General features: G+C 39.3%; 1 protein-coding gene across 1 annotated transcript in view; it reads left to right on the forward strand.

The window, feature by feature from the left end:
* The window catches only part of CERS6 (ceramide synthase 6), a 320,859-nt gene that overhangs the window by 71,609 nt on the left and 223,308 nt on the right, over positions 1-25,942 (forward strand). The window contains exon 2 of the mRNA XM_079924293.1: positions 16,992-17,097. Coding sequence (XP_079780419.1) covers positions 16,992-17,097 — 106 coding nt within the window. The remainder of the gene's footprint in view (positions 1-16,991; positions 17,098-25,942) is intronic.

Here is a 25,942-nt window from a genome sequence, read left to right on the forward strand (position 1 = left end):
CCCAGATTGCTAGACCACCACCCTCAGAGTTATTGATTTAGTTGGGCTGGGGTGGGGTGGGGGGCGGGATTTTCATTTCTAACAGCTTCTCCGGTGATCCTGATGCTGGTCATCTGGGACCACAATTTGGGAGGCACTGGGCTAAAACATACTTATCAAATTAGGAATCATTTGGGGACTTTTGTTAAAAAGCAGAATCTGAATCAGTTGGTTTGGGACTGGGCCTGAGATTCTGCATTTTTAACCTTTCCCAGGTGATGTCAGTGTACCTGGTCCATGGTGCTTGAGTAGCAGGGCTAAAGAACCCATTAGGGATGATGAGGCTTGAGGAAATTTAAACATCCAGTGGGCGGTTAGACCAGAGGAGATAACTTTGAGCTTCTGCGAAATAATTTTATTTTGTAAATCCCCGAAGGGGACATAGAAAAAGTTGACTTTTGCTTAAAAATGGTTTTTTTTTCATGGTAAAATACCCTCTTGTTACAATTATCACACCATAATTACTAACATTTTATGACCCTTCTCTTCAGGTCTTTAAATAAGAGCTCATTTAACTCTAAGCTTTTGCCCCTCAGGAAAATGCCTCATTGATTGAAGCCACCACTGCGCTTTAAATGGAAATGACCTTCATGTTCTTTTATTCAATTGAGCTCTGATGTTTACTTGCAGATTTGGTTATTTCTCATAAATGGTCCCATCGAAGAATTTTGAGGGTTTAATACCATTATGTCCACTCATTGTGGCCATGGAAGGTTGTGGCCATGGAAGGATTACAGTAAATCAAGAGATTACTAATTCTTTAAAAAAATGACATGGATCTATATCCATTGCTTGGATAAGTAAGGTTGCATTAAGAAAATGAAATGTCTCTCGTGGGGAAAGGTATGTTTCCCAGTCAAGAACCAAGTGCATATTTTATTCTGTTTTCTCCTATTTACTCTGTATGAATAAGCTGTGTTTTGCCTTTGCTGCCTTCAGAGTTGTCTCTCTACCTCTTATGTGAGCTTTGATTCTAATCTTGGGAGTTTACATCACTTTTAAGGTTTAGGATTTCTGGCATTAAGGGCATATTCTCATAGAATCACAAGCAGTTCTTAGACCAACTGGAAGTACAAGGTGAAGACCTCAAAAAAGAAAAGCTGATGTTTTTAAAATAAAAACAATATTTTATTCAAATACAATTCTAAACATTTCTTTCATTTAGAATATTTACAAACACTCTATGAAACGCAGGACTGTGTCATCTAGAGTCTAAATTAAAGACGAATGTTAATAATCAGAAAACATTTTTATGTGATCTTCAGAGTTGTATCATTCTTTGGTTTTTCTGTCTTCCCTCTTTCATGAAATAAGTGATTACTCCGATATCAGGGTTGTGTTTTAGAAGTCATTGAGTATATACTTTATAACATTGGAGAAAAGCTGATTATTAATAGCTCTTTTAACCTTTTGATATGTTGTTTTTCTCATGCAAAGGGAAGTAACCCAGCATCTGCCTGCTTTATGTGCCAGGCACTTTACGTCCACGTTTCATTTAATTCTTACGGCCCAGGTGGTGTAGTCACATCATTGGGAATCTGGCTCAGCCTGGTAAAATGATGAAGCTAATAATATCCCACAGCTAGTAAGTGGTCAACCAGGATTTGAACCCAGGATGGCCTATCTTTAAAGCCATTTAGTTTCTTTTTATATGATGAGGCTTCCTAATATAAACAGCAGATTCTTTGGAATGCAGGTGTTCCCACATCGTGTACAGTGGCATGACAGTAGAGGGCTCTGAGTGGGAGAGGGAGAAAATAAGTGTCCTGGCCAGTCAGAAGCTCTTTAGTTTCTTATCCAGCGGCCACCAACAAACTCATATCAGCTGTGCTACAAAATCAAATGGCGGTAGATGACCGTTTGGCAGGAGCATCCTCAGGCTAAAGATTTTGAACAAGTGAGAACACTCTGTGCTGATTATTGAACCACCATCTCTCAGCTGTAAACCCACCCTTCTAATTTTGACTGTGGCTTGGGACTGAGGCTCTAACAACCACATTTCTCCTTTGCTAGCTCTTTCCCTGTAGTTTCTGCCAATATGGGACATTAGAGGGGCCTGCATGGCTGGAGGAGAGAGGTTGGAGGAGGGAGACCAGACCTACGTATCCTCTTTACTTACTTTCTTGCAAGTGTCACCCCAGCAGCAGTTCTTCACCCAGGAGAGGTGGTTTATTTTCAGCAATTGATTCCGGTTTCTTATTTACCCACCCTCACCCTCGGCCCCTGCCTAGAAGCAGCTGTGTTACATCCCCCTCAGAGGCATCATCCCCAGGTGGGGACTGCCCCCTCCTGAGGGCTCTGGGTCCAGCTTTTTGGAGGTCCCTGCCTCATCTCCACTCTCCCCTCTTTCCCTAGGGCTGTTGGCTGCTCTTCTTCCTCTGTGACCTCTCAGGGTCGCCTTTGTGTCTTTCAGTTCTCCTATACCAATTTAACTCATTCCTTGCATTAAATTCTCTCTGTCAGAATAACTTTCAGTTTCTGTTTTCCTGACTAGATCCTCGTGGACGCACACTCTCTCAGAGAGAACTCCTAAGCTGTGCTGAAGCGTGGTGTGAACACACACTGCCCACTGCTGACATGGGGGCGTCAGGCAGAAGTCCTAGCAGAACTTGAGGGATTTGCAGACAAATTTGTTAGGTTCACATTCCTCCCACACAATTCCATCCTGGGACAGCATGTTAAATATGAGAAAGGAATAGGAAAAGGCAGCCGACTGAGAGAAGCTGTCTATCCTAGAGTCCGATTTGCCCCTAGGTTTGGGGATGACATTGTTTCTGGGCCTCTGTTTCCTCACCTATGAATCTTTTTTTAAAAATAAATTTATTTATTTATTTTTGGCTGCGTTGGGTCTTCGTTGCTGCGTGCGGGCTTTCTCTAGTTGTGGTGAGCGGGGGCTACTCTTTGTTGCGGTGTGCGGGCCTCTCATCACGGTGGCTCCTCTTGTTGTGGAGCATGGGCTCTAGACACACGGGCTTCAATAGTTGTGGCACGCAGGCTCAGTAGTTGTGGCTCGTGGGCTCTAGAGTGCAGGCTCAGTAGTTGTGGCGCCCGGGCTTAGTTGCTCCGCAGCATGTGGGATCTTCCCAGACGAGGGCTTGAACCCGTGTCCCCTTCATTGGCAGGCGGATTCTTAACCACTGCACCACCAGGGAAGCCCCTCACCTATAAATCTTCATTAATGCTAATTACGGAGTCAGGTGAAGTTAGGAGAGTAAGAATACTTATGAAAAGTATGAAGCCTTGGATGAAAGTAAACTATCGTGATGATCAAGTAAACACTGCAGTGCTGTCGTTAGGCTTGATCTCTATGGGAAGGAGTTTGCTGAGGCCATAGGAGTCTTTGAGAGATATTGGGGTGGGGGCTTTTGGGGGCTGATGACCAGTCAGAGGACCTGCTCTGACCTGGCACTGTGATCAATGCAGTACGTATATTATCATTCAACTTATACCATTTTTTAGACAAAACTGATTTTGCTGATGTCAAGTCTGCTTTCTCCCTTCCTGTCAGTGTGCGATGGGTGGCGTCCAGTCTGTTTTTTACAGTCTTCTTTGCTGGTGAAACAGGCACACGATAGGTAGTTGGTGTTAAAATTGGTGTTAGGCTGTCGAATTCTTCTGGGGGAAATTCTGGCATATTGGTAGATCATGACCTCAAATGAAAACCTTTATGAAACTCTCCTTCCTGAACTGCTCACTCTGTTTTGAAATTCTGTTTTGAAAGTCGTTGTATTACTGGTAATTCACCCTTAGGCTCAAGGGCACTGTCTTCGTTACCTTCACACACACCCAGAAGTCTTCAGCGGTAGACCAGGGGTAAAATAAAACCAGGCATGGTTCATTGATGATCAAATCTTGTGGTTTTGAGGCACCAGTGGACAGTCCTTGTGATTCTGATATCTGGGCCAAAGGAAATGTTCACAGACCCGTGAGCATGTGTAACCAACTAAAGACAGAAATATTAGAGAGTGCAGCTCTTGAGTAGAGTAAGAGGGGTCTATATTGCATGCACCTTTACCCCTTAATTTTTAGTTCAAGTCACTGAAACACCGAACTCCTCTTTTGTAAAACAGTGATAAGAAAATCTGCTTGCATATCCCTTGGAGATACTTTGAAGATTGACTGAGAGGAAAGTGTGAAAGCACTTGGTGAATTGCAAGGCACCCGGCAAATGTAAGGAATTAAAGGATTAATGCGTTACAGGAAGGCTTGGAACTCTCCCAGACCTAACGTTTAGCTTTAGGGCCGATTTCGAGACAAATCTACCAGTACCAAGGTCCTGTAAGACAATCTGTCAGCAGACCTTGAAGACTTGCTTCTTGCACCTGTGCTCTCCTCGGCTGGTCATCTGAGGAAGATGAGTGATTAGGGATGCCTAGACCCCGTCACAGAGCCAGGATGAGGACAGTGACAAGGAAAGTGTCTGTAACAGTGCTGAGGGGGACAGTCAGAGGGAATTCTGAAGCACTCTGGCAGAGCTCTTGTTCTATGTGCTGGAAGCAGCAGTAAGAGATGGAGTTGCCGCAGTCGCACTCGGTAAGTTTAAGAGGCATAGCTGACAGTGGCAAATGCTATGAGGGCACCGTTGTATCCCTCACTGAGAGGTCCGGATGGCATCATTTTCAGTGTGCAAAGGAAAGCAGATTGAAAATAAAACCTTCCTCATACGTGTACAGTATTCCCCAGCGATTCACTGACCACTATGGTAATTTTATAAGCATCCTAATGCTGTGATAATGTCTTAAAGACTTTCCTGACTACAAGGTATTTTCGTATATAAATATATGCTGTATAGTTTTTCTTCTAATAAATATCTTAAATACCTTTTGCATCTTATTTTATGCAAAATGCAGGGGTATATTTTCCTTTGTTTAAGAGAAAGACACGATTTCTTTGAATTTTATGAACTTCACTTTTAATGGCTAGATTGTATGTTTCTTGAATAGTTGAACTCATGGTGAAATATCCGAAGTCCAGAGTTTTTGTTTATTTTTTCAGAATCCTGGAAATGTATAGCAAGCGGAGACAATTTTGACATTTTTCAAGTCAACTTGGGCTTTCCAAGAATCTCACTTCTTGGGGTGGGATAGGGAGGGTGGGCGGGAGATGCAAGAGGGAGGAGATATGGGGATATATGTATATGTACAGCTGATTCACTTTGTTATTATACAGCAGAAACTAACACACCATTGTAAAACAGTTATACTCCAATAAAGATGTTAAAAAAAAATCAGCTCTCAGCTGCTGACACTCAGCCTTTCTAGTCTCTGATCTGCACCTCTGATGAGATTGGAGTAGGCTAGACTGATGGGTCCCTTTTACTACAGCTGTTCCTGATTTAGCTGTAATTTTTGGAAAGCGTCTTGTGAATTTTTTTTAACAATAGCAACAACAACAGCAAAGTCTCTCCCATGATTATTTATTAATAAAAACAGCCATTGTCTAAGGGTCTCTTCTACACCCTTAGAGAAAAGAATACAGTTAGATTGAGAAAAGAACCCTTAAAATGCTAAAAAATAAAAATTTAAAGTGAGGACAGAAAAAGATGGATGAGGAAGGGTTTGTGGGATCTGCACTGTTTATTCTTGAGGAGAGAAGAATGCAGGATGACTTCATCAGTGTTTTCAAATATTTGAGGAGGTTATTGACTGTACCATTTCTCCAGAGGGCTGAGAAAAGAGGAAATGGGTTTATATTTCAGCTCGAAAGAATGATGCGGGAAGAACATTTTGAGTCAAACGTGATGAAAAACTAAACTAGGATACCAAGGGAAGATTTTTTTCCCTACTTTTTATTTTGAAATAATTATAGATTCACAGGAAATTGCAAAGAAATGTACAGGGAGGTTTCATGCTTGAAGGAAGTTTTTGAATGATCTCTCTAGAGAGAAAGTTTGGCTTGGAAAAAGGAGGCTGGACCAGGTGACATAGTAAGCTCTTAACTTTTCTGGGTCTTTCATGAATTTTTGCCATCCTTGTGTTTTTCCCATAAGTTTCCCACTACAGCTTACTGAGCAGCACAGACGAGAGGTCCTCCTAATGTGTGAAATGTATGCTCCTTGTAGTGAGAATTTAAGACCAGCCAGCACTTATTGAATATTTTCCAAATGTTGAATACTGTCAGTCTTCGCACATTCTGCAAAGTAGGTTTTATTGGCTCCATTTTTAAAATGTGGTAACTAGGGTTCAGAAATGTTAAAGAGCTTTCCAACATTCCAAGCTCAGAGCAGATTCACTTCGGATATGGGTTTGCTCGAAAGGAATTTTCCTTTCTACTCTACCTAGAAACAAATTCATATTTTTTCCCAAGGAGAGAATTGTCTTCTGCCTGCCTGCTGCTCTGCATGCCATCTTCCCCTATCTCTGTCCCTTTCCAGTTAGTCTCAAGATGCCAATGATTTAGAAATATTTCCCGACATGAACAGAGTGTAATTATGATTTTCATTATATAGATGAAGGAATAGAGAAGGTCTATGGCATTTCCAGGCACAGGCAGAAGCAATTATTTTCTGGAGGCATCTCAGAACTCTCTTGGAGTATTTAGTTAATGTTGGTAACATTTTTCTTGAAGTGATTTCATGCCATTTCATATATTCTGGTGTGCCATTGAACTTCATCCTTTTCTCTACTTGACAAGGTACTGAAATGGCATTTTATTTTTATTCTACATACTGTTCTCTCCCTTGTCTCAGTCACAGCGGAGTCCTTTGCTTCAAGAGGTCCATGGAATTAGCTGAATTGCGGCTGTCGTAGGGCTTTCCATGTTCAGTTTTGGTGTTACTGAGGTTTTGAGTCTTACCTGGCATAGAGACCATTCAGTTCATCTCTATTTTTAAAGCTGTTTATTTTTTATTTTTGGTGTTAAAAGTTTGCATCCTCATTTTAAGATGTTGAAAACCATAAGAAAGCATAAAAGAGAATGTTAAAGTAAGCCACGATCCTATTATCTGGCAATAGCCCATCTTCAACTTCTTTCATGTGTTAGAAATTTATATGTATAGAGAAGTAGTCAGCATATAAACATTATTGTACCTCTTGTTTCTGAGCTTTTTTCCATGTTATTAAATATTCAGTGAACACATGTAAAGGTTGTTTACCTTTAAAATAAATATAAAGCATACATATGACCAAACTTAAATAATACAGAAAAGTATAAAATGCAAATTAAGCTTCCTAACCCCCCAAAGTTATCACTGTTAACGATTTCTCACTGCTCTTCCTGAAAACAGTGTTGTTTTTAAGCACACAAATGAGATATTATACTTGTTGTGCTGTGTGTTGCCTTCTGCATTGACTATTATGTCTTGAAGCATAGCAGATCTACCTCATTCTGTCATATGGAATTCCACTGTATGGATGTGCCGTATTTCATGTGGCTCCTTCTAATATCTGTTTCCTGTCTTTTTTGTTATTTTAAGCAGTACCGCAATCAACTTTATTTTAAAAAATGCCAGTATATCTGGGGGATAAATTTCTAGGAGAAATATAACTAGTAATGCTCACAAGGGCTTAGGCAGTTCAACAATTTGCTAAATACTGGTAAATTGCCTTTCAAAGATTGCACCAGTTTAGACACCCACCAAGAGTTTACCAGAGTACCTGTTTCTTCTTACTCTTGCCAGTATTGGAATTTATCAAAATTTAAAAATTTTTGGCAAATGGTACAGTGATAATGGTACAGTGTTTTGATATCAGGTTTTTTTTTTACTTATCACTTTTTAAAATTAACATGGCTTTTCCAGCATCTGGAAGCCACCTGCATTCCTTGGCTCGTAGCCTTTCCTCCACCTTCAAAACCAGAAGCATAGTATCTTCCAGCCTTTCTCCTCTCTGACCCCTGCTTCCGCCATCTTTTTCTCTCTGGCATTCTTGTTCTCCAAATCCTCGGCTATATGTCGCATTATCAGCCCGAAGGGTATGAAATATTTATTTATTCTCACTGCCCAGATGATTTCATTAGTCTTATGGTTTTATGTGGCATCTGTAGGTTGATGACACCAAATTTGTATCTCTAGCCCAAACCTCTCCTGAACCCCAGACGACTCCATCCAACTGCCTACTTAGCATCTCCACGTATAAGCCTAATAGCTTATAAGCTTAACCTCACACTTACTAGCCCCAGACTAACTCTATCCTTCCAAGGGCTCAGGGCAAAGACCAGTCGGCATCCTTTATTCCTCTCTTCCCGTCTCATCCCACATTCAATCCAGTGCATGCTGTGAGCGCAGCATTCAAGATAGTTTGAGGACTTGACCACAGCTCACCACCTCTTTTGCCACCACTCCCTTTGGGCCACTGTCATCTCTCGCCAGGATAACTGGAGCAACCCCCCAGTTGGCCTGGCTGCTCCCATTCTCGCTCCCCTTTAGTCAGTTCTCAGGAGAGGAGCCAGTAATTCTGTTTAAATATAAATCACTCATTTAGGTTTTCTTCTCAGAGTCCTGCAGTGGCTTCCTGCCTCACTCATGGTAAAAACCGAAGTCCTTCATGTAGTGCACGAGGTACGAAGATGTGGCTGCCTTGCTGCTCCGACCCCACCTTTCTCTTCTTGCTCTTCCTAACTCTGCTCTAGCCTCTTTGGCCCTCTGGTTGTGTCTTCAACATCTCAGGCATACTCCTTTCTCTGGGCCTTTGCTCTTAGCTGCTGTTCCTTCCAGAATGTTCTTCCTCCACTTCTCTTCCTACTTGATTTCCTTACCTTCTTAGGAATCTGCTCACTTTCTCAGGAGCCTTCCCTGACCAGTCCGTTGAAAATTGCAACCCCACCTCATCCTTCTTAGCAGGCTTTCTCTTTCTCTACAGTACTTTTCACTATCTTGCATCACATGCATCACTTTATTTTTCATCTCTCTTCTTCCCCACTGGAATGTAAACTCCATAAAAGCAGGGAATTTTGTTCACTGCTGCATCCCCAACACTTAAAGCAGGGCTGACTCATCATAGGTACTCAGTGAGTCATTTGTTAGTGAATCATTAAGCTGTTTACCATTTTCCCTATTATAAAATGATGGTGCGTGAAAATCTTTCCATTTATGGCTTTCTTTTCTGTTTGACAGATTTCCCTAGATAAATACCTAAAAGTGAGATTTCTGAGTGAAGGTGTATGACTATATCACATTATTTTAACAGTGCCTTTTTAATCAAGTTTTATTATTTTAGGAAAAGGAGAAAATGTTGTTTTTATTAATAGATTATGTTAGGATTGACCAGGCCTAAATCTTGTCTAAACTATTTAAGTGTTAAGATCTTGAGGAGATCCTTTAACTTCTTTGAGATTTAGTTTATATTTCTGTAAAATGGGACTAAAATTTACTTCGAAGAGTTGTTGTTGGACTAAAAAAAAAAAAAGAATAAAACATTGCAAAGCACTTGACACTTAATAACTATCAATAAATATCAGTCTCCTGTCTCCATCCTGGCCATCTTTCCACTAAATGTGGAAGCAGCTTTATCTTAGAATTGTAGATTACACAGTCCCACACATACACCTACTCTCCCAGGCACATGCACCCATGTGTATCTAAACATGCACCCACGTAGCTTTCAATATCCAATCTATACTGTTCTCGTAAGTTTAACGTTTGTAATACTTTCTGTGACTGTAGCCATGGCACACCCATAACTGGTTAATGTTGGAGCCTGTGGAGGTGCTGGTGGTCAAGCAATGAATTGAATCAGTCACCCCCTGTTCATTTCTTTTTTCTTGGATGTTCACTTGTTCATACTTAGGTTTCTTTCCAGCACAGTCTCGGGTGGGACATATGTTATTTCTCATAATTGGGTTTAAGTATTTAATCTGTTATTAATTGGTTGTGATTAATTTCAGAGACCTTCCAAGTACTTTTTATTTACCAATATATTGCCATTTCTGATGTTCTTCATTTTTTCCTGAGATCTAAGCTTCCCTCTGATTTTGCTTCCTTTCAGCCTAAAGAACTCTCTGTAGTATTATTGAAGTGGGGATCTGGTGGTAGACAAATTCCCTTTGTTTTCCTGTCACCTTCATTCTTTGAAGAAAAATTTTGCTGGACATAGAATTTTGGCATGACAATTTTTTTGGTTTTGATTTTGCTACCAGCACTTTAAAGGTGTTGTTTCACTGTCATTGAACCTCTGTGATGTCTGATAAGAAGTCCTTTGTTTTTCAAATTATTGTTCCCTGTGTATAATGTGCCATTTTGTTGGTGACTTTAAATATTTTCTCTTTATCTTTGGTTTCCATCAGTTTGACTGTGATTTTGTCTAGATTTTCCTTTTTTTGGAACTTATCTATTTCGGGGATTCTTGAGCTTCTTAAATCTGTATATTTATGTCTTTTATCAGACTTGGGAAGTTATAGACTATTATTTCTTTCTAGTACTAATATTTTCTTCTTCTTCCCCAGTCTGCCTCCTTTTTTCCTGGAACTCCAATTACCCATATGTTAGCCTTTTTGAAATTGTTCCACAGTGTGTGTTTCTTTACTTTGTCATTTTTTTTCTTTCTCTTTCTCAGATTGCATTATTTCCATTGCCCTATCTTCAGATTCACTGAATGTCTTTGCATGTCTTTACCCCTAAAATTGGGCCATATTTTCCTTGCTCTCTGTCAACATGTTAGATTGTATCCTGGACATTGTGAGAGTTATGTTGTAGAGATTCTGGATTTTTTTGCATTGCTCTGAAGAGTGTTGAGATGTCTTGTGTTAACAAGCAATTTGCTCAGTTAGATTCAAATTGTAGCCTGTCAGGCCTGCAGTGGGCCATGGCTTCAATCTCCATTCAGTTCTTTAAACCTCAGCTCCTACCTGCTCTCAGTTTACCTTGTACATATGTGGTTTGAGGTCAGCCATAACTTCATTTATATGCAGAATTAGAGGTTGGCTTTTTTCTTTTGTGGTTCTCTAGCCACTATCTGATTTCCCCAGGCTCCTTTCCTGGTCCCTGCAGCTAGACAAGAGAGTGTGTTTTCCTGTCAAAGCTTTATCTGCTGCTGTGATTGATCTCAGAGTTGAGCTGCAAACTAAATATATAAATAAGTAAACGGGAGCTTGTTCTCTGCTGGTTTCCTGCTCCAGCTTTTTACTCCCCTCCAAAGTCTACTTGATTTTATTCCATCTCCAGAGCCCTCAAGTAGTTTGGTTTTGTTTTTAGGGGCTTGGCGTGTTTTGCAGAGTTTTTAAGGATGAAAAATTGATTTATTGGGAGCTCATTTCTCCATGTCAAAAACAGAATGCTTCTTTTAAGTATTTTTTAATCAGTATCTTGCCTGAGATAGCAGTAGATTCACATGCAGTTGTAAGAAAGAATACACTGAGAGCTCATGGTCCCTTCCCTACTTTCCCCCAATGGTAACCTTTTGTAAAACTATAGTATGACATCACTAGCAGGATATTGACATTGATACAATCTGTTAAGCTTACACAGATTTCCCCAGTTGTACGTTGTGTGCGTGTGATTTAATTCTGTACAGTTTTTATCACATGTGTAGGTCTGTGTGTCCACCACCACAGCCATCCAGCTACTTTGAAAAGTGTAGGAAATGCTGGAGTCAGGAAGGACTAAGTCTCTGGCCATGCTCCCCACTGAAGATGATTACATAGTATTAAGTGATTAGAACTGACGTGTACCCTGTAAACAATTTTTTTTTGATCACTCTCTTTTTCCATAGTGTAAAGGTGTTTGAGTGCAAGAATCACTTCATGTTTTGTGTATACCTTTAAGCACACCACAGCCTAGAGTGTACCTTGGTGCTCTGTGTAGAGACATTCAATTCATGTTTATAATACAAATACATGATGTTAAATAGAACTAAAAAGTAGGAATGTCTTAGGTGTTTTCTCTGCTTTTACATTGAGACTAGTATTTTTCAAAGCTTACATCCTTATATTTACTGTCAAATATGTTATACTATATGTAAGTACTTCATAGATGTTTGATCTTTCGAAGATGGTGTTGCTGCCTTTGATTAAAAAAGTAATTAGGTGAGCATTTCCTGGTAGAGGCAGTCATCAAAGCTCAAAAGTACATATTCCCTTTCAACTATTATATTTGTAGGTACTCTACCCCACCCTCTGTCTATCTCATTCTGTTTCTCTCTCTCCTACGACAACCCTTGTGAAAGACAGTTTTTGTGACCTTACTTCTGTTAGAGCCAGCACTGGAGAAAAAAAAAAATCCAGCGTTTCTCTAATGGACCATGACAGTAGGTGTTAAAATTACAGTAGTTTTGTCATGAGTTTTATTTGGTGTCTAATATGCTCTCTTTAAAAAAAAAAAATGCCAGCAGTGATACACAAATTCTTTGGAGAATAAACAAATAAAATTTTTATTTTCATATAATCTTACATAAGATATATATCATATATTATGTATATATATCATATAATACTTTTAGGAAGGTAAAAATTATATCTTCTTTCTTCTCTCATTTGGGATTTGAAATTGATGTTTTCTGCCTGTCTTGTGAAATATTTTTTTAATTAATTTTTATTGGAGTCTGGTTGCTTTGCAATGTCGTGTTAGCCTCCACTGCACAACAGAACGAGTCAGCCATATGAATACAGATATCCCCTCCCTTTTGTACTTCCCTCCCATTTAGGTTACCACAGTGCATTAGGTAGAGTTCCCTGTGCTGTACAGTAGGAAGTTTTTTAAATCTTGGAAATTAAGTGTTTGGCTGTCTGTGCTAGATAAGTTGAAAAGAGAATGCCTAGGGAGAGGTTGGTAGGGCTGCTATGACGTTGTAGGGACAATGGAAATGATAGAAACAGCTTCTCGAGTTTGAGTGGTCAGTCTCCTACCCTCTGAGTCCCAAATGAGGACCCTGAGTAGATGTGGGTATTGAAAAAAAGAAGGAAAAAAAAGGACAGGTATGAAAAAAAGAGGACGGGTACCTGCCATTGTATTTTAGCTGATTTGTTCATTCATTGATTAGGTATTCATTGAGTGCCCACAGTATGCCAGGCATTTCATAAAAATATTCTATGGCATAGTAACTTCTTTCAAAGCATTGAAATGGTTTGATTTCTTGTACATACCCATCATGGACCATTTAAACTGTAGAAATCTTCAACCTTTACATTGAGATAAATTCTGTTAAATTTGTCTGTCACTCCTCACACCCCACCCCGCTCCACAAATCCTCAGAACTGGGGACTTAGCTTGGCCAGTAAATTAAGATGGGGAGCTGATGATAACATTGACCTTCCTGGGAAAGAAGTATCCTGTCCTCTGCTTCCCTTGCCCTGGAGGCAGAGGATACTTGCCTCTCTAACCCTCTCTGCAAAGTGCGGGTGGTGATAATCCTGCCTCATCTGGTTGAGGGAGAGTAAGTGGGTTGGTGTGTTAGGGTCCCCTGGAGATGGGAAGTGTCATTAAGGTCATTCCAGCCTCCATGAAAGAGACCACACACACAGGGAAGAGGGATACACATATACATAGCAACTCTTCCTGTGATAAGTGTGGGCACACCACCCTATAGGGCCGTGGAGATTGATGGGGGAGCTGGGGAGGTTTGAGTCCTGAGAGAAGGCCAGGTGTGGATGGGCTCAGAACCTGAAGGCATTGCTGGTGTGGACTCAGGTCTGAGGCTTGATGATGGGGCTTGCTAATTTATTGCCCAAATGGGGAACACTTAAATTATTGTGGCAGAATAGCAAGCAGGGATGCTTTTGTCAGTAAAGGTGGTACCATTAATAATGATGCTGGGACAACCAGACTGTGAGGGTAAACTGAGGTAAGTGGTTACTCTACCTGATGACCCTTGTGTTTTTCAGTTGCCTGTCTTGGTTTCTGGTCTCTTCTTTTTCGCTTGGTACTTTCGGAGCTTATTGAAGGCACATGGCTTGACACAACGTAGCTGAAGCTTAGTGTGTTGCTGGACCCAGAGAGTCACGGTGTGTAAATGCTGTGGTGGGAAACCATACACATGGCTCCCGTCAAAGATTTTAGACAAAGAGACCATGTAACATGGTGTTTTAACATATACGTGTGTTTGTACATACACACAACTTATGTACCTATGTAATTACTATAATTTTTTACATATGAGGACATCGGGCACAGAGAGATTAATTTCTGAAGCTAACTAAGGCTCTGTAGCCAGACAGTAGCAGAGATAATTCCCACCTATCCTTTAGACACTGCTTAAAAAATATGTTTACAGAGCATCATATATATTTGATAATTTTGATTATCAAAATTTCATAAGCTTGATGACCAAGGGATATGCCTTTTTCAAGATGTTGTTGTTATTAGTGCTGGAAATTTAAAGAAGAGTTTCAAAAAAGTGGTTTGAAGTTTAAAAGAGGAGTGAGGTGTAAAACCTTATATTGTATAACATACTAAAAGAACCGTATAGCACAGGGACATCAGCTCAGTGCTTTGTGACTGCCTGGAGGGGTGGGATAGGGAGGGTGGGAGGGAGGGAGACGCAAGAGGGAAGAGATATGGGAATGTACGTATATATATAACTGATTCATTTTGTTGTAAAGCAGAAACTAACACACCATTGTAAAGCAATTATACTCCAAGAAAGATGTTAAAAAAAAAAAAGAACCTTTTTGAATGCTTTTGTATGTTACTGGGAGATGATAGCAAAGGTGAGGAAGTTGTTTTGAAGAGATTCTGTTGAGTGAATTTCTTGACTCTCCTAGCGTCTGCCCACACATTGTTGTGGGACACAGAGCGATAGTCTGTTAATTTGTCCACAGTACTCACAACAATGATGGCAACAGTGAAAACACATTTACAGAAGATAGCCAGTTGATCAGATTTCTTGACCCTCTCCTGCGTATGCCTGGCATTGTCATGGCATATTCAGAGATGACGTGATCAGCCTTTGCATTTAGACTCTTCGCTCTTTAGAAGAAGAAAGCAGACCATGTACTAGAACAGGAGGTTGTTCCAAGGATGATGATGCCAAATTCCGAAAGGGAATTTGAATGCAGTGTTTCAGAAGTTGTGGGAATTGGGAAGACGAGGGAGGGCTGGGGAGAAATCCAACAGGGAAGAGTAGAAGGCAACCATTGGAAGTGTTGATTTTGGCTTTTATACCAAGCTAATTTTTACCTTTTTAAAAAAACTTTTGCTGATCTCATGTCTTTTCACACCCCGCATTATACCTTATGATGAAGAGGCAGATAACCATGAAGCAGGAAACTTTGTCAAGGGAACAGGTTCTGCACATTCTTCTGCTCATTGCCCATCAAACTTTATTTCTTTCCACTAGCTACATCCATAGCTCCACGATTACTGTTCACAGTGAAGACCCAAACTTATTTAAAAAAATACTACACTTCTCTTTAAGAAGGTAGGGGCATAGGTAACATGTTTTAGAAAATTTTATGTTACGAAGAACTGAGAATGCAAAAGTTTAGGAAAATTCCAGTTTCTAGATATACATACTAGGAAAGGGTGTTTATTCTTCCTAACTTCGTGCCAGAGAGCCCAGTGAAACAGGATTTATATTGCATTTTCTGTGTGTATCTTTCCTGGTTTAGGCTTGCACGTATAGTTCTCCATTCTCCTGTTGGAATACATTTTTTTGTCTTTTACTTGAAATAGAACCCAGTGGGATATTATGTGTTACCATGTATGTAAACATCATTAGTCCCCCTTAAAAAAAATTCCTCCCTTGTCTACTGTTCTTTAACTTATTCATTATTATTAAAGAAGCCTCATCTAAGAATTACTCATGATCTGTTTTGTATATATGTATTTTTAATTTATTTGTTTTTATTTATTTATTTTTGGCTGCGTTGGGCCTTTGTTGTTACGCGTGGGCTTTCTCTAGTTGTGGCGAGCGGGGGCTACTCTTCATTGCGGTGTGCGGGCTTCTCATTGCGGTGGCTTCTTGTTGCGGAGCATGGGCTCTAGGTGCGCGGGCTTCAGTAGATGTGGCGCACGGGCTTAGTTGCTCCGCGGCATGTGGGATCTTCCCGGACCAGAGCTCGAACCCGTGTCCCCTGCATTGGCAGGCGGATTCTTAACCACTGCGCCACTGGGGAAGCCCCTGTTTTGTATATTTATCAGTTGCTTTTGGCCAACATTAAATTAATTTGGATCATACTTTCATATGTTATTATATTATTTGTATTTATAGAAAAAGTTAAATGTCACTACTAGAAAGGAACATGTATCGCACCTTATTTCTGGACCATTTAGTCTAAAACAACTGTAATGCTTTTCTTTTTAAAAAAGTTTTAGAGACATCATCATACTTTTGGGGCCCCATGCCCTCTACCTGCATCCCTCCCATGCCTCGTTCATACATCAAACACGGCCAGAAATGCAGCTAAGTCTTCCTGTTCTTCTTGACATAACCATTTGCTTACAATAAAAACGGTGTAGCTGATGCTTATAACCATTTCAGACTTTTCAGCTTGGCTGGGACATCGTGCTGTTTGACACCTTTCATGATTGTGTATGAGAAAGAAGCAAATAAGCATAGAGAATTTTAAGACGTCCTAAGGAATTGGGTCTGAACATAGCACACTTTGATCATAGAGACAAAAATGGCGAATTTTTGGACTAGGGTTGATCAAAAGCATACTTTCTGTATGTATAATCAGATGGTTAGTAAACACTTTCTTATAGTAAAAATATAACATGACTTGTTAGTAAGAAGAATGTAAATTGTCATTTCAAAATCGTGGTTTTTTGGTTTATGTATCTCACACAGATTTATATTTGTCATTTGATAGTCTTTCTATCTGTTCAGTCTCATTAGAACTTGAGTATCAGGAGGTTTCAATATTTTAAAAGGGTTTTTTTTTTTTTACTGTTACTGCTGCGAGATTAAAGGAGGAAAAAAAAAATTAAATCTGCTTTAAAGGTACTGACATATGAATGTTGACAATATCTACCCATAAAATCCTGTCGACACTTTATTGGGACAGTTGAGTAATGTTTAACTGATGACATTAAGAACATCTATAGAGAGAATAACTTGTGTCTTTTTTTTTTTTTTTTTTAGATTTGTAGCCAAACCATGTGCCATAGCCCTCAACATTCAGGCCAATGGACCACAAATAGCCCAGCCAAATGCCATTCTGGAAAAGGTTTTTACTGCAATTACAAAGGTATGATTGTCCTTTTCTGGGATATGAATTGTCATGACCACTGTTCTCAATCTGAAATCATTCAGTTCCTTCTCTCTTGGGTTTGAGCACTAACATTTGACTAGCCTCGTGTGTGAAAGTGTCCTCTCGGAAAGCACACAGGCATCGTGACTAGACCAAAAAGCGTAGAAACCAAATACACGTGGGTGTGTTTGAGACCTGATTGTTTACTCCCAAGGTGATGTGAGGAGCTTGTCTGTGAGGCACAGTCCAGATTAGATGGTGGTTGGTCTAATTCTGTGCCTCTTAATCTCACGTGACATGAAGCAGTATGTATGTATAACAGTTGGATGGGACTTTGGGGAGAGCTGAGGAATATAATTAATGTATTGTGAGAAAAAGCGCTGGTTTGCTTATAACATTGTCCATATGTTCTAGCAGTTGTGATATACAGCAGGTGAACAAAAGGGAATAATGGAAGGAGAGAAGAGCTGCAATATGAAGACATGAGGAGCGAGGGTCAGGAGAGTTATAAAGTATAGATTCATTGTAAAGAAAACGGGAGAGGAGATGATCGCTCTGGTGAGAGTTAAAGTCCAAAGCAGGAATGGGAAGAGGAGGCAGGGAGGAAGACAGAGGGAAAGATCGCCATCCACTGCCAGCTGGTATTTCCTTAAGAACAAAAAGGGGAGGAAGACATAAGTCAGAAACCCTCAAGCTAAGGCCATAAAAAATTAAGCAAATCACAGCATCCAAAAAGCTGATTCTTACTCATATTTCTCTCTTGTCTTACCCTTTCGTGGACAAGAAAGAAGAAAAGGAGCATAACAGTCTATGAGAAGTATCGTGTGTTCCTTTTCCCACTTTCATTTTTCTGGGAGAATTACTCAGACTTCTAAGATGTGATTTGGCCATGTTAAGCAAATTTTATTCCGTTTTTGGTATTTGTATTGCTAACATTTTGTATTGCTTCTCTCTTGTCTTAAGACTGTTAATTCAAATATTCAAACATGTTTGTTTATTTTATGTTCTTCGTTTCTGCCAGGATTCTCTAGGGTTTCCCCCTCTATTCTTTTAAAAATGGTATTTTTCCTGGAAAAGTGGAAGAAAGCACCTGGTGTTCTTAACATCTCTGCTAGGAAGAAGAGTAGAATAAATGGAATTTTAGGAAAAAGAGTAGAATAAATGGAATTTTAGTTTTGTGGGATGATTTTATTTATTTTTTATTTTTGGGGGGTTTAACATCTTTTTTTTTAATATCTTTATTGGAGTATAATTGCTTTACAATGGTGTGTTAGTTTCTGCTTTATAACAAAGTGAATCAGTTATACATATACATATGTTCCCATATCTCTTCGCTCTTGTGTCTCCCTCCCTCCCGCCCTCCCTATCCCACCCATCTAGGTGGTCACAGAGCACCGAGCTGATCTCCCTGTGCTATGCGGCTGCTTCCCACTAGCTATCTATTTTACGTTTGGTAGTGTATATATGTCCATGCCACTGTCTCACTTTGTCTCAGCTTACCCTTCCCCCTCCCCATATCCTCAAGTCCATTCTTTAGTAGGTCTGTGTCTTTATTCCCATCTTGCTCCTAGGTTCTTCATGACCTTTTTTTTTTTTTCTTAGATTCCATATATATGTGTTAGCATACGGTATTTGTTTTTCTCTTTCTGACTTACTTCACTCTGTATGACAGACTCTAGGTCCATCCACCTCACTACAAATACCTCAGTTTTGTTTCTTTTTATAGCTGAGTAATATTCCATTGTATATATGTGCCACATCTTCTTTATCCATTCATCTGTTGATGGACACTTAGGTTGCTTCCATGTCCTGGCTATTGTAAATAGAGCTGCAATGAACATTTTGGTATATGACTCTTCTTGAATTATGGTTTTCTCAGGCTATATGCCCAGCAGTGGGATTGGTGGGTCCTATGGTAGTTCTATTTTTAGTTTTTTAAGGAACCTCCGTACTGTTCTCCATAGTGGCTGTATCAATTTATGTCCCCACCAACAGTGCAAGAGGGTTCCGTTTTCTCCACACCCTCTACAGCATTTATTGTTTGTAGATTTTTTGACGATGGCCATTCTGACTGGTGTGAGATGATATCTCATTGTAGTTTTGATTTGCATTTCTCTAATGATTAGTGATGTTGAGCATCCTTTCATGTGTTTGTTGGCAGTCTGTATATCTTCTTTGGAGAAATGTCTATTTAGGTCTTTTGCCCATTTTTGGATTGGGTTGTTTTGTTTTTTTGATAGTGAGCTGCATGAGCTGCTTGTAAATTTTGGAGATGAATCCTTTGTCAGTTGCTTCATTTGCAAATACTTTCTCCCATTCTGAGGGTTGTCTTTTGGTCATGTTTATGGTTTCCTTTGCTGTGCAAAAGCTTTGAAGTTTCATTAGGTCCCATTTGTTTCTTTTTGTTTTTATTTCCATTTCTCTAGGAGGTGGGTCAAAAAGGATCTTGCTGTGATTTATGTCATAGAGTGTTCTGCCTGTGTTTTCCTCTAAGAATTTGATAGTGTCTGGCCTTACACTTAGGTCTTTAATCCATTTTGAGTTTATTTTTGTGTATGGTGTTAGGGAGTGTTCTAATTTCATACTTTTACATGAAGCTGTCCAGTTTTCCCAGCACCACTTATTGAAGAGGCTGTCTTTTCTCCACTGTATATTCTTGCCTCCTTTATCAAAGATAAGGTGACCATATGTGCGTGGGTTTATCTCTGGGCTTTCTATCCTGTTCCATTGATCTATATTTCTGTTTTTGTGCCAGTACCATACTGTCTTGATTACTGTAGCTTTGTAGTTTAGTCTGAAGTCAGGGAGCCTGATTCCTCCAGCTCCATTTTTCGTTCTCAAGATTGCTTTGGCTATTCGGGGTCTTTTGTGTTTCCATACAAATTGTGAAATTTTTTGTTCTAGTTCTGTGAAAAATGCCAGTGGTAGTTTGATAGGGATTGCATTGAATCTGTAGATTGCTTTGGGTAGTAGAGTCATTCTCACAATGTTGATTCTTCCAATCCAAGAACATGGTATATCTCTCCATCTATTTGTATCATCTTTAATTTCTTTCATCAGTGTCTTATAATTTTCTGCATACGTGTCTTTTTTCTCCTTAGGTAGGTTTATTCCTAGACGTGAGATGATTTTAGATTGCCAGTTTCTAACCTGAAGGGGCTCATATCCTATAGTGTTTAAAGGAAGAAAATGTTAAGAAGAAACTTGCATTTTTATTTAATATATCAGTTTACTGCAGCAAACACCTTTTACCCCTCTAGAAAAGCTGATGTGTAGGGAGTTACAAGGTTCATTTTTTTTAATGTGATGACAACATATTTGTATTTACCTTGTGAACTACTCTAAATGCATGAAAAATGAATTTTCTACCCAAATGTATACCTCCCTTTAGAAATCCTGCAGTGGACATTTTATTTCCCTTGCTTTGTGTTTATTATGGTTACTGGGGAAATTTTCTCTATAAAGGTAATGAAAGGATTTTGCAGGCAGGTTGACTGCTCTGGAGGATATTTGCTTCTAGCTAATTTTAATGATCATATTCTCTTGGTTTCCAAGGTGATTCTTTTGGAAGTTTCTACACGATTAAAGCAGAAGCCTCAGGTTTTGGACATAAATGCAGCCAAAGCTGGAACTATTTTTCCTTGAATTCTTTGTAGTTCTCCAGTGTTAGTTGTGAGATGAAAAAGTAACAGATCAGTTGACCAGAATACAAGTAGCAGGATTTGGAGACTTTGAACAGTGCTCGTCCAGCATTCTGGCCTTGGCCATGGTTCCAGGTCACCTTGGAGAAGGGCATGGTTATCATCTTTCAAGTGTGAAAACCCTTAAAATCTACTCCTTACAGGCCTGGCTATGTAAGTTTTGGAGGCCAGTGCAGAACTAAAATGCAGGGCCCCCTGTTCAGAAAGCACAAAAAAGTGTCATTAAAGGCATAAAAATAGAAAGCTTTTTCCTTCCTTGCACAGTCTCTTTCTCTCTTGACCTGTCCAGATTTTTTTTTAATTTGGTATTTAATGCCATGCCCCCTTAGGCATACACAAGAGGCAAGGGCAGATCCTGACAGGTACCCAGGAACGCCACCCTGTGACTTAATGCACACACAGCTGACTAGCTGCTGCTAGTCGCCAGCGGCTAGTTGCTAGCTCCTGGGCTAACATGTCTGCCCTTCTCTGGCCGGGGTAGAAGTTGAGACAGGCCTCTCCCCTTTCCATGGGCCCACTGTCCCAACCCACGGTGGACAGGGGACCTCCCAGTGTATTGCAGTCTCTGCTCCAAGACACACTAGGTACCTGGATTGGGGTAAGCAAGAGGCTAGTCCCCACTGAGCCATCCACCAAACGCACTGGGACACTGCCAGCCCAGGGTGCAGGTGGCATCCCTATACCCCACACTGAGACACCGTGGGCTGTGCATATCTAATCCCATCTCTTTCCGTGTTTGCACCCAGGGCAGCAGTAGTCACTAGGCAGGAGTGGGAAGGGGAAAGCTGGGGTCCCTGGGTAGCGGGGGACAGGGAAGTAAGTTACCCAGACTCACATGGGGGCAATGCCGGGACTGTGTGTGAGCCAAGACTCCGAACCCCTGACACATGCTCCCCTATCCCAATGGACTTCATAAGCAAAACACCATTCCCATAACAAAATTATCAAGAATTTCAAGATGGCAACCAGAGAACTTTAAACCCCACATGCGAGCCCTTCTGAATCCAGATCCCTTTGTGAGTTCACTGGTCATGCGCCCTGACTGAGCAGTTCTCATCTATGAAATTAGCTGATAAATTTGAACTCCTTCATATTCTCCAGCAGTCTTTTCTTTTGAGGTAACATCTGCTTGTCTTTCTCACTCTTTTTTTTCCCTCTGTAAACCTAAAATTTTATAAATATTTCAGAGAACTTACCTCTATTGCAAAATAGTTGAAAGCATTGGTTTTTGACTCAGACCTGAGCAGTATATTGCAGTGATCCCCAACTTTTTTGGCACCAGGGACTGGTTTCATGGAAGACTGGGAGTGGGGGGAATGGTTTTGGGATGATTCAAGCACATTACATTTATTGTGAACTTTATTTCTATTATTCTTACATTGTAATATATAATGAAATAATTATACAACTCACCATAATGCAGAATCAGTGGGAGCCCTGAGCTTATTTTCACTTGCCACTCACTGATAGGGTTTTGATATGAGTCTGCAAGCAATTGATTTATTATGGTCTCTGTGCAGTCAAACCTCTCTGCTAATGATAATCTGTATTTGCAGCCACTCCCCAGCACTCACATCACTGCCTCAGCTCCACCTCAGATCATCAGGCATTAGATTCTCATAAGGAACACGCAACCTAGATCCCTCACACGCTCAGTTCACAGTAGGATTCACGCTACTATGAGAATCTAATGCTGCCACTGATCTGACAGGAGGAGGAACTCAGGCGGTAATGCGAGTGACGGGGAGCGGCTGTAAATACAGATGAAGCTTCACTCGTGCCTGCCGCTCACCTCCTGCTGTGCGGCCCAGTTCCTAACAGGCCGTGGACTGGTACTGGTCCATGGCCCAGGGGTTGCAGACCCCTGGTATATTGGAACATTGTCTCTGCTGCTTCCTAGTGTTGTGGCCGTGGGCTGTAAGTCGGTTAGTTAATGAGGGAGCATTTATTTGGGCCAGGTGCTCCCATTCTTTAATTTACATTAGGAGTGCCTGAGAGGTAAATGTAGATTGCCGCATCCTATTTCTAGAGATCCTGATTCAGTAGCCTTGTGATGGCCCCAAGAACCAGCGATTATGAGTTGTCAGACTTACTTAAATGAATGGAATGACTGTTTCCCTTTAGAGTGAATATTTTTGAGTTCACGTTTCGTAACTGGCTATATCCAGAGTTATCGGAATGAGATAGATATAAATCAATGAATCAATCAGTTTATCTGTTGATTTATATATCTATCTTTTGGCACATATTATATCTATAATCCCAACAGCCTCATTTTCTAATCAATCAAATCAGTTCTTGAGCCATTAAGGGAAAAACATACATGTCAGCTGTGAAACTAGGTTTCATGATCTAGAGAATGGCGAGATTATTGCATCATAATCTGCATTTGGTATATTATACTGTATTTTAAAAATTATATGCAGATTTCCTATAATTTGTTTTTCCTCATTCTCCTCTTATGCCTATTGCTTTTTTATTTTTCTTTTCCATCCTTGTATGGGTTATGTTTATTAAAATTAACCTAGGTTTTTCTGGTATAAAAATGTCTATATAAGTCAGAATTATTCACTTTTTCCCTTGGAAATCTTAAGAAATGAAAAAAACTATGGAGAAAAATTATAAAACACAACAGTAAAAATATACACAAAAAGGAAAATCTCACAAATTTTAATTTTGGCAAACTAAGAGATATATATCTCTAGATTTCAAAATATATATAAAAGCTAAACAAAAACAGTTGAGGTTGGACAGAAGCCAAGTAGGAGGAAGGGATGAGCATGAAGTGTGGATGGAGGGCCCTGTGGGGGTAGATTTCAGGAAAGCCAGCAAAAATGACACCTACTAATTGTGAGACCAAAGCTGTATCACTGTTTGCAACACTAGGTGCAGGAACTGGTGAGCAAGGCTGGCAGATGCTCTCCCAGACTCAGTTTAATTCAGGGAAGTGGAAGAAGTACACAGAAAACCTTGTGGATGGCATATTTTCCAGAGGCAGTGTACCTTGGAGGCAGCTAAACTACAAAAGCACCCTCCTTGGAGCTGATTGAGACAGTCCAATTCACTCAATGTTGGGTAATAAAGAAGAAACACACAGCATCAAAGACAAGAAAAAGAATTCATAGCATCGCTTACTAACAAAAATTATCACTGGAAAAATGAGGCCACAGGGCAACTGAAAGTTGAGATCAAATATTTTACCATAAATTTTAAAAAAAGCAATAACTCTGTAAGGAGGATCACAAAAGAAGAAATACAAGACCTAAAGAAAAAAGCAGTTGGTCAACAGGAAGAGATGCAATGTTAGCTGGTTGGTTCAGGAAAAAAGTACTAAAGCTATCACAGAAATGACAAAAAATTGGAAAGAACACAGGAAACACTAGACACTGCAGAAATCTCAGTGGGGAACATGGGAGATAGAAATAATAAAGCTGAAATAAATGAAATGAAAAAAAGCTAAAAATAATTAGATATATAGACCAAGCAGAGCTAGCATATGTATAATTGGAATCTCTTAAGGAAAAGCAAAGTAGAGTAAGTATTGAGAGAGATATCAAGAAAAATTTCCTAAAATAAATGGAGATTTATATTAATATGTTAATAAAAATGTAGTAAAAGTTGACCTGGGAAGGTTTATGCCAAGACTTATATTATTAAAAATAGACTTGAAATATAAAGGAAATAATTCTTTGAGCAGCCAAGCAAAAAATTAAATCATTTATCTAGGAAAATATCAGCTTGGCTTTAGTCTTATAGCAATATTCTATAGGACAACATTTCCAATATTTTCAAGGAAAATGGGAACTAAGAATTTTGTATTTAGGTAAATTGTTTTTATAGTGTAAAGGCTAAAGACAAAAAGATTAGAACTTGCAAAAATTTGGAGGAGTTGTTCCCGTGAGTCCTTTTTTGAAGAAACTATTACAATCATTCATTTTAGCTGACCAAGAGATTACTGGGAATGTTGGCAAGTTTTGAATACATTTAAACTGTAGAACTAAGATAGAAAGAAATGTGATGATTAGGATGACAGAACAGAATGTAAGCATTATATGCTCTCACAATGTAGAAATGATACAGGTAACAATAACTGAGCAGGACAAGGGAAGGAAGGTTGGAGGTAGAATAAATTCACTAATTGCATAAGCTCTAGTAGCTGGGAGTCAAAGCTTAACTGTTTAAGCAGCCAAACTGAGTAATAGAGGTAGAAGCATATTTAATAGTACAAGAGTAAACTCTAAGAGAGATAAAATTATTGACTAATAGTAGGTGGGGAAGGAAGAGGAAATATGCTAGTTTTAAATATTGCTCCTTTGGAATTTTTATTGACTGAAAATGAATAGAAGAGTATTATGATTGTATGGATAACCACTAGAATAAAAATTACCCACAAAAAACAAAGGAAAATCAGCCATATTTGGTTTGTTAAAATTAAAAAAAAATTAAATTATGAAAACAGAAAACATAATTAATGTGAGGTAAGTATAAACAAATTTATAAATTATATCAATGCATGTAAATGGGTTTAACTCATCTAATAAAAAAATAATTCAGATTTGGGTCACATAGTTTATAAGAGACCCCTTCAGATAAAGTAATTATAGATATTAAAAATAAGAGTATGAGTAAAGGTATACAGGCAAATATAAATAATAAAGAAAGTAGACCAAAAGGATGAAGTGAAATGAAGAATTGGCTTTTTATTGCCAAAGGATACAATTCATAATGAAAATTAAATGGTTATGAATATATATGCATTGAATACCAGCATATCCATATACTTATAAAAAAAAGAAGAAATTATTTAATAGTAAGAAATTTTAATTTACCTCTCAGTCATGACAGGTCAAAATATAAAACAGAATATATGAAATATAAAACAATATAGCAATTAATTCTAAGAAGCATAATTAATGAGGAAGATCTGACAGGTACATTTATTTTTTTTAATTTAAAAACTTTTAAAAAAATAAATTTATTTTTATTTATTTATTTTTGGCTGTGTTGCTGCACATGGGCTTTATCTAGTTGTGGTGAGCGGGGGCTTCTCTTCATTGTGGTGTGCAGGCTTCTTATTGCGGTGGCTTCTCTTGTTGTGGAGCACAGGCTCTAGGTGCACGGGCTTCAGTAGTTGAGGCATG

The sequence above is a fragment of the Stenella coeruleoalba genome (assembly GCF_951394435.1).
Source record: "Stenella coeruleoalba genome assembly, chromosome: 6".
Classification (NCBI taxonomy): domain Eukaryota; kingdom Metazoa; phylum Chordata; class Mammalia; order Artiodactyla; family Delphinidae; genus Stenella; species Stenella coeruleoalba.